The 12,969-nt window shown below is 41.3% G+C and overlaps 1 protein-coding gene across 2 annotated transcripts in view; it reads left to right on the plus strand.

Moving 5' to 3' along the window:
- The first annotated feature begins 7,848 nt into the window (after positions 1-7,848).
- Positions 7,849-12,969, plus strand: part of LOC106562552 (metallophosphoesterase MPPED2) — a 177,679-nt gene continuing 172,558 nt past the window's right edge. The window contains exons 1-2 of one of the 2 annotated variants that reach the window (XM_045707978.1): positions 7,849-8,119; positions 10,934-11,208. In XM_045707978.1, the coding sequence (XP_045563934.1) occupies positions 11,081-11,208 (128 nt within the window). In that variant the 5' untranslated portion in view covers positions 7,849-8,119; positions 10,934-11,080. Of the gene's footprint in view, positions 8,120-9,629; positions 9,762-10,933; positions 11,209-12,969 lie in introns of those variants that run through there. The other variant, XM_045707979.1, reaches the window with a different exon arrangement.

Genomic DNA, 12,969 nt, shown 5'->3' on the forward strand with positions numbered 1-12,969 from the left:
CTCTATTATAATACTACAGTATCTCTCTCTATTATAATACTACAGTATCTCTGTCTATTATAATACTACAGCATCTCTCTCTATTATAATACTTCAGTATCTCTGTCATTTATAATACTACAGTATCTCTATTATAATACTACACTATCTCTATTATAATACCACAGTATCTCTATTATAATACTACAGTATCTCTATTATAATACTACAGTATCTCTATTATAATACCACCGTACCTCTATTATAATACTACAGTATCTCTATTATAATACCACCGTATCCGTATTATAATACTACAGTATCTCTATTATAATACTACAGCATTTCTCTCTATTATAATACTACAGTATCGCTCTCTATTATAATACTACAGTATCTCTACTTTACTCTCCTTTCTCTTTCTTTTAACCTCAGAATTTCGATATATCTCCATTCTTCTAGGATTCTTCTTCTTTTTCTCTCCACCAGGTGAGTTACCTGGCAGAAGACAACATCCTGGGCCATATTTTCAGCCATATTATACCTCTGGTCTTTATTGTATTTACTCTGTGTTCTTTTCATTCAACAACAAGGTAGATTCAGCCACATGTCGCAACATTACTCAACATTTCATTGAAACTATTTATCAGTATCTAATTTATTAGATGAGATGTGTAGTGACCAAAATACATCCATCCATTGAGTGTTTCAATGACATAAACAGCTGCTCCACCATACCATAATGCCCACAACACCCTCCTATCAATCTGTTCATAAACCTGGATGACATTAACATTAGAACCCAGCTCCATTCTCTCTCTCGCTCTGTGGATGGGCCGCTCAGAGAGACAGGCTGCCTTCCCTTTTATTTATCCACACTACTGGGACGACAGGCAAGCAGAGCTACAGACAGACATAAATCTGTGAGCTGGTTGGAGACAGACAGAGAGCCGGGCTGCCTTTGCCACCAGGTTAAGTGAATATCACCCAATGCCTTCTGAAAGAGCTCCCTCCCTCGCCTCGCAGCTCCCAGTCCCATTTCCCACTCATATTAAATATGTGTTTCATTCCTGCCCTATTTGGATGGAAAGACATTTTACCCTCTTTTATAGAAGGTCATAAAATATATAGTGTCTTTTTTAACGCTCTGCATAACATTTACATTTTCTATTGTATAAATGTGATCTGCGCGAGGCAGAGACTGAATAAAACATTCATGGCAAAAGCCCTTTCTGCTGTGACATTTGGTCCCCTATCTATCATCAGTTTTTTATATGCAGCGCAGGGGAATGAACGCTGGTCAAATGTTTAAATGTGGCCTCTCCGTATAAAATTTAAACCCCGCTTTCACATTAACACCCGCCGGCTAGTAGATGGAAATGCCTTTTTTGCGGAGATAAGAGAAAAGTAAAATGGAAATGACTGGCAAGGCTGTTGTGGCAGGAGGGAGGGCGGTGATGGGCCCCAGGAAATTGAAGCATGTCAATAAAATGAGAAAATGCCACCTCTGCCTGCCTCCACGCAGCCGGCGGAAATGGAAATGTGGCCCGGTAACTGGAATCAGAGGCAATACTGTACTCTATTGTGACTCTCTCTCTGTGTCTCCTTTTTACATCTCCATCACAATCACAATTGTACAGTGGTATTAAGGATGCAAAGAGCTCGATTTATTGTTCCGTGTGATTTAAATAGGCATTTAATTGGAATATGAATAATACAATTGCTCCGCTTCTTATGTGTTGTTCAGGGTTAAGGATTCAATATGAATGATATGGGACAGGTGTTGGACTGGACCGCTTCATACAGAAGTGAGAGAGATCATTTTAGTGCCTCTGCTCCAAACCAATGCCTCACCACTAGCCTTATCACCTTGTTGCTTGGTTCCTTGTTGCTTTCTGGCATATTGATACATTCCTTCAGACTTGCAAGATGGAATCAACAAGGACTTACGGATAGAGTGGAAGTATTGGTTTGAAATAGGGTCATATACAGTGGGTATAGAAAGTTACCACCCCCTTTTCAAAATGTTCACCTTTTGTTGCCTTAGAGTCTGAAATGAAAACCCATAAAATCTGACTTTTTCCGGCTTTATTTACACACAGTAACCCACAATATCCAAGTGAGAAAAAAAAATCTGAAACTCTGAAAATTAAAGTTAAACAGTAAAATATTGATCACAATATAACAGAATATAGGAGCCATATTTAGGAAAACCAATGTTCCAACGGCTGGGCCTAATATAGTGTATAAGAGGTCACACAATAGGTTTTGTAGTGATTCCTATGTTGTTGATGTAAAGAATATTTGTGGTCTGTGGTGTGTAATGAGGAGCAACTAGATGCTGCACTTGACACATTTATGATATTGCTTATTCCAGTTACTAATAAGCATGCACCCATTAAGAAAATGACTGTAAAAACTGTTGAATCCCTGTGGATTGATGAGTAATTTAACAATTGTATGGTTGAGAGGGATGAGCCAAAAGGAATGGCAAATAAGTCTGGCTGCACAACCGATTGGCAAATGTAAAAGAAATTAAAAAAAAGAAGAAACTATACTATGAAACAAAGATGCATGATATAAAGAATGATAGTAAAAAGCTTTGGAGCACCTTAAATGACATTTTGGGCAACTCGGCTCCATCATTCATCACAAAACCCACTGATATTGCCATTTACTTTAATGTTTTTTTCTTTGGCAAGATTAGCAAACTTATGCATGACATGTTATGAAAGACAAGCATTGTAATTTTGAATTCTGTAAAGTGAGTGTGGAAGAAGTGGGAGAAGTATTGTTGTCTATCAACAATGACAAGGCACAACTTGGATGGAAAATTACTGAGGATAATAGTGAACGATATTGCCACTTCTATTTGCCATATCTTCAATCTAAGCCTACTAGAAAGTGTGTGCCCTCAGTCCTGGAGGGAAGCAAAAGTAATTTGACTACCCAAGAATAGTAAAGCCCCCTTTACTGGCTCAAATAGCCGACCAATCAGCCTGTTACCAACCCTTAGTAAACTTTTGGAAATGGTGTTTGACCAGATACAATGCTATTTTACTGTAATCAAATTGACAACAGACTTTCATCATAGGGAAGGAGATTCAACAAGCACAGCACTTAATCAAATGACTGATGATTGGCTGAGAGAAATGTATGATCAAAATATTGTGGGAGCTGTTTTGTTAGACTTCAGTGTGGCTTTTGACACTATCATCATCTGCTGATGGAAAAACATATGTGTTGTGGCTTTACACCCCCTGCTATATGTGGATAAAGAGTTACCTGTCTACCAGAACACAGAGGGTGTTCTTTAATGGATGCCTCTCCAACATAATCCAGGTAGAATCAGGAATTCCCCAGGGCAGCTGTCTAGGCCCATTACTTTTTTCGATCTTTACTAATGACATGCCACTGGCCTTGAATAAAACCAGTGTGTCTATGTATGCGGATGCCTCAGCTACTACAGCGAGTGAATCACTGCAACACTTAACAAAGAGCTGTAGTTAGTTTCAGAATGGGTAGCAAGGAATAAGTTTGTCCTAAATATTTTAAAAACTAAAAGCATTGTATTTGGGACAAATCATTCACTAAACCATAAACCTTAACTAACTCTTGTAATAAATCATGTATTGTAAACTGTCATGGTCAAAACATGTTAATACAACAATAGCTAAGATGGGGAGAAGTCTGTCCATAATAAAGTGCTGCTCTGCCTTATTAACAACACTATCAACAAGGCAGGTCGTAGAGGCCCAAGTGTTGTCACACCTGGACTACTGTCCAGTGGTGTGATCTGGTGCCACAAAGAGGGACCTCGGGAAAATTACAATTGGCTCAGTACAAGGCAGCACGGCTAGACCTTACATGTACACGGAGAGCTAACATTAATAATGTGCCTCTAAATCTCTCATGGCTCAAAGTGGAGGAGAGATTGACTTCATCACTACTTGTTTTTGTAAGAGGTGTTAACAAGCTGAATTCACCAAGGTGTCTTTTTAAACTTCTAGCACACAGCTCGGACACCCATGCATACCCCACAAGACATGCCACCAGAGGTCTCTTCACAATCCCCAAGTCCAAAATAGACTATGGGAGGCGTACAGTACTACATAGAGCCATCACTACATGGAATTCTATTCCACATCAGGTAACTGATGCAAGCAGTAGAGTCAGATTTAAAAAATATATAAAAATACACCTTATGGAACAGCGAGGACTGTGAAGAGACACACAGGCACAGACACACATGCACATGATAAGACACGCACTCTACACACATGTACACATGGATTTTGTATTGTTGATATGTGATAGTAGAGTAGTGGACTGAGGGAACACACTTAATGTGTTGTGAAAAGTGTTATGAAATGTAATGTCATGTTTTAAATTGTATATAAGTGCCTTAATGTTGCTGGACCCCAGGAAGAGGAGCTGCTGCCTTGGCAGGAACATGTTGATCAGGTCCAGTCAGGTCCATGAGGGCATGCAGGAGTGGTCAGGTCCAGTCAGGTCCATGAGGGCATGCAGGAGTGGTCAGGAGTGTTCAGGACCATGAGGGCATGCAGGAGTGGTCAGGAGTGTTCAGGACCACGAGGGCATGCAGGAGTGGTCAGGTCCAGTCAGGTCCATGAGGGCATGCAGGAGTGGTCAGGAGTGTTCAGGACCATGAGGGCATGCAGGAGTGGTCAGGAGTGTTCAGGACCACGAGGGCATGCAGGAGTGGTCAGGTCCAGTCAGGTCCATGAGGGCATGCAGCAGTGGTCAGGTTCAGTCAGGTCCATGAGGGCATGCAGGAGTGTCAGAACTGGTCAGGTCCAGTCAGATCCAGGAGGGCATGCAGGAGTGGTCAGGTCCAGTCAGATCCAGGGGGGTATGCAGGAGGGGTCAGGAGTGGTCGGGACCACGAGGGCATGCAGGAGTGGTCAGGTCCAGTCAGATCCAGGAGGGCATGCAGGAGTGTCAGAACTGGTCAGGTCCAGTCAGATCCAGGAGGGCATGCAGGACTGGTCAGGTCCAGTCAGATCCAGGAGGGCATGCAGGACTGGTCAGGTCCAGTCAGATCCAGGAGGGCATGCAGGACTGGTCAGGTACAGTCAGATCCAGGAGGGCATGCAGGAGGTCTCCTGAGGGTGTGACACTTTTTTGAGACATGTGTTGAGGTGGACAATGTTCTCCAAACCGTCTTCCTCTCCTTCTTTCCTTCATTCCTTCCCTGTTTTGAGGCATGTATTTAGGTGGGACAATGACCTCCAATCTGTCTTCCGCTCTGAAAGGATAAAAGCAAAGCAATGTGCCAGAAAACCCAACTTGATCAGTTTTTAATTCTTACAAATCTTATCCTTGTACTGCCCTCCCCTTCCATACAACAGAAAACCTATTTGATGCTAACAAATTCCTTACCACCACTCTGAAAATGTTAGTTTCATGTTTTCCTCGGATCCTATTCTGAAGCTTTTATCCAATTAGCCTTTCAATGTGTCTGACCTGTGATTTCAATTGTACTCTGTGGTAATCCGGTGAGGATAAATAGCTAGTTTGCATCCCGATGGCCTGAAGACGTGTGTTAAAATCATCATTGATTCTTCTCCCACAAAAGCAGCCGACTTAATCTGTTTCAGAGAATTAATAAACCAAGCTGCTGATCAGGGTCACTGACACCAATTAGGGTTCAACTCTTAAGAGGAAGAACATAAGAAATGAGCTACAAATAATTCATTCAGTAAAATGTGGCTGAACAGTCATCAGCAGACCAGGGAAAATACTGCTAGTTTGCTGCTGTAAGAGCTTCATGGGGTGTTCCCACAAGACATCACAACCAGAATTTACTGGTATGAAGCATGATAATAGTAGGGGTAGGGGGTTATAGTACTGGTATACATGGACATAGGTTACATGTTTACAAGATATATAGCCAAGTAATCTACTCTGTGCTGATATAATAAGCAGTGTAATGAGAGCATCATCTATCTATCTCGCTCTATCAATGGTTGATTTCTATCTAGAATTGGTAGGCTAATTTGGGCAAATATTTCCTTACGTGGGATTTTAGTTAGTAGCCTAAACTGAATTTGTGTATTTCTACCGTATTGATGTTAATTATGGAACATTAGGACCCAGCAGCATTAGAGTTAAATACTGTAATAGAGATAAGGAAGTGCTTCAGTGTCACGTTCGTTGAAAGGATCGGACCAGAGCGCAGCGTGAATAGCGTTCCACATAATTTATTAGAAAGTGAAACTTTAGAAAAATACTAAACAAATTAAGACTAACCGAACCATGCCTACAAAGCAACTACACAAAAACAATATCCCACAAGTGACCAACAAGCTACTTAAATATGATCCCCAATTAGAAACAACGATTACCAGCTACCTCTAATTGGTAATCATACACAATCACCAACATAGAAAAACAAACCTACAACCCCACATAGAAATAATAATCTAGACTAGCTAAACCCCCAGTCACGCCCTGACCTACTCTAACATAGAAAATAAGAGCTTTCCATGGTCAGGACGTGACATTCAGGTATAGACTGTAGAGCAGGTGTAACCGATGTGAAATGGCTAGTTAGTTAGCGGTGGTGCGCGCTAATAGCGTTTCAATCAGTGACGTCACTCGCTCCGAGACTTGAAGTAGGGTTTCCCCTTGCGTTGCAAGGGCAGCGGATTTTGTGGCGCGATGGGTAACGATGCTTTGTGGGTGTCAGTTGTTGATGTGTGCAAGGGTTCCTGGTTGGGGCGAAGAGAGGGACGGAACCTACACTGTTACACAGGCACCTGTGACAAAACATTAAAGTAACTGACCAGTGTTTCCAGATTTCTAGGAAATATGACCTATAATTTATTACAATATGAGTGAAATAGTTTTCCTTCCAAAAATTGTAATTAAGTATGTTGAAAAGCAGTTTTTCTGTGTTGAAATGGTGTGGGCATAACAACAGAATGGTGTGGGCATATGTAACAGTGTAGGTTCCGTCCCTCTCTTCACCCCCGCGAAGCATCGTTACCCATCGCGCCACAAAAGCCGCTGCCCTTGCAACGCAAGGGGAAACCCTACTTCAAGTCTCAGAGCGAGTGACGTCACTGATTGAAACGCTATTAGCGCGCACCACCGCTAACAAACTAGCCATTTCACATCGGTTACACATATACCAGTCATAAAAAATATTCAAATTTTAAACAGTCTGAAATACAAGTTTGAGGTGGGTTTTTTAAGTGTTTTTTCCCCCCATTTTATTCTGTGGCCACAACTATGAGTATAGGATGAGTCAACAACATTATTTGGGTAGAATAATATTTACTTTTAAAAGTGAGATTTTCACTGGATCATTACTTTAAATGTGAACAAATAATTGTGTTAAATCTATTACAGAAATCACTGCAGGATGACTGCTGTAGGCTACTGCTGCTGGTGGACTGCTGCATATTTGGCTGCATGGTGGACAAACGATGTGACATTTGGAGAGTTCGTGGACTTGCAGCCACAGTATTGAATTCTGTATTATGGTTTTACTGAAGGAAATCGATAGCCGCATATTTTTTCCACTCTCCCAGTCAACTCCGTCACGTCTGTGGTGCCCTGCAAGTGTGAATTGCAGTAAACACTAAATACTCGTATACCTTAGGCAAGCCTATCATATCCATGCCAAAAGACAAGCCACGAATGGCGAGAGAAATAAAGTATATTTCCACGTGGAAATGTTGCTGACAGGTTCATGGTGGTTATCTGTCTTACTAAATGGAATAGATTGAGCCAGCTTGCAGAAGCGGAACACGGGTGTTTGAGACAAACGGGAGTGCGCACATGTCTGTCTGTGCCCGTGCTCGAGCCCGCGTGTGAGGCTGTGCTCTCTCTGCTCTCTCTGACCCCAGTGGCAGTCCCATCTCACTACACCGCTCTCCGGCTTCTCCTCTGTCAGATCGAGGCTGCTCTCTCTCTCTCTTGCTCCCCCTCTCCGCTTCTGTCTGTCTCGTTTCCACAAGAGCCAGCCGAGGTCCCCCAGGGTCGAAGGTTCTGCCCTGCCCGCCCAGACTGCAACCCCCGCCGGCCTCCAAAATCGGCATTCTCCCGCATGGATCTACGTCTTTTGACAGCGTAGAGGGCGACCCCGCGACACGTATCCGCCAGAACGAAGGTAGCTATATTCACCTCTGGCTTTGAAAATCGCAGGCATGGAGAGAATAAGAAAACATGACACAAAGCCGCAGGTTAGAGGTGCCTTGTCATTTACGAGGGAGAGCAAGAGGTTAGTGCAGATGGTTCGCTGGCACTGACCACCTTTGCTGCTTTCTTTATACGAGATGCCAGAACGCACAGTTCAGAGATCCTTTTTGTTCATTATTGAAAACAGCAATGTTATGGCAAGCGGTGCACTGAGCTAGTAATGCGTGGTACCATAGGGTCAGTGTGTTTCCCCTCTCCCCGACTATAGTAATGCGGTGGTAAATAGTGGATTTATCATTTGAACGTGCATTTCTAAAGTTAGGACCATGTATGTTTGCATTGGAAGAAAGAGTAACTACAGTATATTGGCGCGAAAGCATTTAATATGGGAAGCTAAAGCGTGCATTTAAAATGCATGGGCAGATTTAGCTACTTGAAGTAGCTAGTTGCAGCTAGCTATGTAGGCTACCAAGGTAAGCCATCATAGGCTATTGCAAAATACACACGTATGGAATATCTAGCTACCAACACCATGCATGCTCACTGTCTGCAGTTTCACGTTTTTCAATGGAGTGCTGCAAGCACTGGGCAAAGTTCACGGGTGTCTGTTTACAGTAGCCTAGGCTAGTGTAGGCCTATTGTAAACCGTACAATTTCAAGTCCACAGACAATTTGGAGATATTTTAATGCATGTATTGTTATCTTCTAGGCCTAAATGGTGATAGCTAAACACAGAGGGAGGGGTTTCGCCTAATTGGTACATAGCCATGGTCGCAATGTTGCTTTGGAGTTGTTACAATGGATCTATATACATAAGATGATACAATGTATATACATTGTATCATCTTATGTTGCTAATAGTACCATGTGTATATATATATATATATATATATATATAATTTGTATATAATGTATATACGTTGTATCATCATATGTTGCTAATAGTACAATGTATCGTCGTGTATTGTTGCGTCGATAAATTGTATCAAAATAAAATAAGAATAAAATGGTATTCGTCACGTACACAATGTACAGCATAGAGGCTATAAAATGTGCCACGAAATTCTTGCGTTAGCTCCCACAACAATGCAGTACAAAAATCTATATCAATAATTTAAAAACGTCTGATTAAAAATAAAAATGATTTAGAAGGTAATTAGCCTATACAAAGTAATGGACTGATATGTACACAATAGGATATACAGTATATATTATGAATGTGCTATGTCAATTATGACTGTATTTACAAATATAAATTTGTGTCTTCGTGTCTATCAAGCACTTATTAACACTGAAATGAATCCTCTCCTGAACTCGGCGAACGTTGTTTCGATTTTTCAATTAGTGATGGACTTTTAAATTGAGGGGCACAGTAGACTACCGGTCCTTGCATCAGAGAGACAGTGCAAGTGGAGGTCTCGTATAAAAAGCTTGCAGGTGCGATGTCAAGCCCACAGTGGCTACTTACTACTGACTATAATCAATCAGGGGTTGAGACAGGAGGGAGCAACACAAGGGTTGAGGGAGCACAGCTGAACTGAAGCACCGTTGAGCAAGCTTCCAAAGCGGCATGCGAAATCACACGACACCGGTAACTTGGGTCGTCTTCTTGGGTCAGTAACGTCAGTTTATGTTAGTTACTCTTAGTTCATAAACAATCGCACACTATTGTGATTTATGTAGGCTATTTAGGATGTACCACTATTGATCTATTTCTCTTATAGGTGAGTTTGTGCCTTAAATTAAAATGTTACTAACTGCATGACTATCAAAACATATTTTTCTAAATCTTTATGCAAATACATTTACAATTTGAAAGAAAACTGACTTTTGCAATTAACTATAATTAATTTTTAATTTAATGTGACGAATTTTAACCACATTGTAAAATTAGGATAGCATCAGACAATCTATGCTTCTGCATGCAACTATTTAATTAGTACAATTTTATGCTCAGATTAATTTTTTATACTTTTATACTTTTTAATATTTGTTTTCAGTGTCCAAATGATTTCTACATGTATTGTATTCCATTAATATGGTCATTTCCCGTGTGTTTGAACAACCTGCAAAGGTCTCATTATTGCATCTGTTTATTGACCAATGGTTGGTCACTTTAGTTTCTTTGTCATACAGGATGAGTTTGTCTTCATCCTAAATGATAATTAAATGTTCAGGGAAATTACTGCAGAATCAATGGTTTGTAGTTATTATTTTCTGATCTTCAGTTGACAGATGTTTTTAGATGGCCTTAGAGTAGTTTCAGATATTTAGGCTATGGTTATTGAAATGACTGCATGTGTATTTTTTCTGTCCAGATTATTATAATATTTTTTTATATTACTATTGCAAAATTATAATTGTATGGTTTAATCTGTTTGACAAATCACGTCCTCAATCAACAAAAGGAGGGTTGTTACTGACTCTTTCAACTGTTGCTTATTTAGCAAATGAAGACGCAGTATTTCCCTATTTAATATTACGAGCACCTGCTTATAGTATCATTTCCCATCTACATACTGTATCTTGAGTATTTAGTACAATTGACCATTTTTACAAACATTTGCCAGGTTCACAGTTTACTGTCAATGTCGGTCATCACGGCAACGTGTTCAGGAATAGTGTTGTGGTGTAGAGGAAGCTTGATGTGTGTACCTACTTACCAATCAGAATGGCCTATTCTTACTATTTCCATCACACTCATCTACATTTACAGAAGTGCATGCTTGTGATTTAAACTTTGGTTCAACCATGTTCTGCTTCTCTTCTCTTTGTTTCGCTTCAGATTGCTGTGTGGTTCTGGGTCAGTGTGGTTGATCCGGTTTTGTACACGAGGCGGTTATAGTTCTGAGCAGCGGTTCTGAAGGATGACCGCTGAACGGTTCGGCCTTGGATCCTGGTGAACGGTGTCTGATGTCCGAACGGCGGAAGCATGGCTCATGGAATCGCCTCTCAGGGCAAAGTGACCATCACAGTGGACGAGTACAGCTCCAACCCCACACAGGCCTTCACTCACTACAACATCAACCAGAGCCGCTTTCAACCTCCACATGTCCACATGTGAGCACACACACACACACACACACACACACACACACACACACACACACACACACACACACACACACACACACACACACACACACACACACACACACACACACACACACACACACATTGTTTTCCTATTCCTTCTTACCAAACTTGAACTATGCAATGTTCTACCTGTGTTCTAGGTTCTAGCTGTGTTGTAAGTTCTACTGCTGTTATAGGTTCTACCGCTGTTGTAGGTTCTATCTGTGTTGTAGGTTCTAGTTGTGTTGTAGGTTCTAGTTGTTTTGTAGGTTCTAGTTGTGTTGTAGGTTCTACCGCTGTTGTAGGTTCTATCTGTGTTGTAGGTTCTAGTTGTGTTGTAGGTTCTAGTTGTGTTGTAGGTTCTAGTTGTGTTGTAGGTTCTAGCTGTGTTGTAGGTTCTACCGCTGTTGTAGGTTCTATCTGTGTTGTAGGTTCTAGTTGTGTTGTAGGTTCTAGCTGTGTTGTAGGTTCTACCGCTGTTGTAGGTTCTATCTGTGTTGTAGGTTCTAGCTGTGTTGTAGGTTCTACCTGTGTTGTAGGTTCTAGCTGTGTTGTAGCCCATGACTAGCTGATAACAGCAGTCTTCTGAAGCATGGCATGGCGTCCCTACAGCATGTTCACTCTGTCTATCAGGCTGCCCTCTTCCTTTATTTATCCAGCCACTTCTTTAACGTTACCGTTGTCTGGGCTGCTACCCAATGCCCTGCTTTTCATCGGAAGGCCAAAGTGCTCTGACCGGCGAATCTCCACCGCATGTGGTCAACAGAACGCTGTGGGCAGGGACGATGTGGCACATTTATGTAAAAGGCATTGTAATATTTCTGATTTAAGTGGGCTCTTTTGCAGGCTGGTGCGAGGCTTGACGTTGCGCTCTACTCTGTGGTTGTCTGAATGCCTGGTCTGTGGTCTCTCTCTGACTCATCTTATGGTGTATGGACATGAGGTTCTGACCGCTATACATCTGTCCTCCTGGTCCTTTATTAACCATCAAATACCATTGGATCCTCACATAGTTGTTTAAATGAACCATTGAAGCTAAATCTTTATATACCATGCAAATCATTTTTATTACACATTATCACTTCTGGTATTTTTCACCCTTTTATTTGTTTATTTGTTTATTTATTTCACCTTTATTTAACCAGGTAGGCCAGTTGAGCCTTTATTTAACCAGGTAGGCCAGTTGAGCCTTTATTTAACCAGGTGGGCCAGTTGAGCCTTTATTTAACCAGGTAGGCCAGTTGAGCCTTTATTTAACCAGGTGGGCCAGTTGAGAACAAGTTCTCATTTACAACTGCGACCTGGCCAAGATAAAGCATAGCAGTGCAAAACAAACAACAACACAGAGTTACACATGGAATAAACAAACATGCAGTTATTAATACAATAGAAAAGGTGTCTATATACAGTGTGTGCAAATGAGGTAGGATAAGGGAGGTAAGGTCCTTGTTTTGACATAGGAAATACCTGGTAAATGGTAATTAGATAATACTTGAATTACGTGAACTACCATTTTGTTTCTTTGGGATACAATAAGCTAAGCACCATGATAAATACATGCATGTGTTTCCTGCACTCTTCTACAGGGCTGCCAGTATCTGAGGCATTCATTCTTTAACCTGTGTATGAGACTGAGACTGCTGCTGTATATTTACACACCCCACACAGACAGACAAACACACACACACCCCGCACAGACAAACACACACACACCCCGCACAGACAAACAAACACACACACACACAC

This window comes from Salmo salar, chromosome ssa26, assembly GCF_905237065.1.
Source record: "Salmo salar chromosome ssa26, Ssal_v3.1, whole genome shotgun sequence".
Classification (NCBI taxonomy): domain Eukaryota; kingdom Metazoa; phylum Chordata; class Actinopteri; order Salmoniformes; family Salmonidae; genus Salmo; species Salmo salar.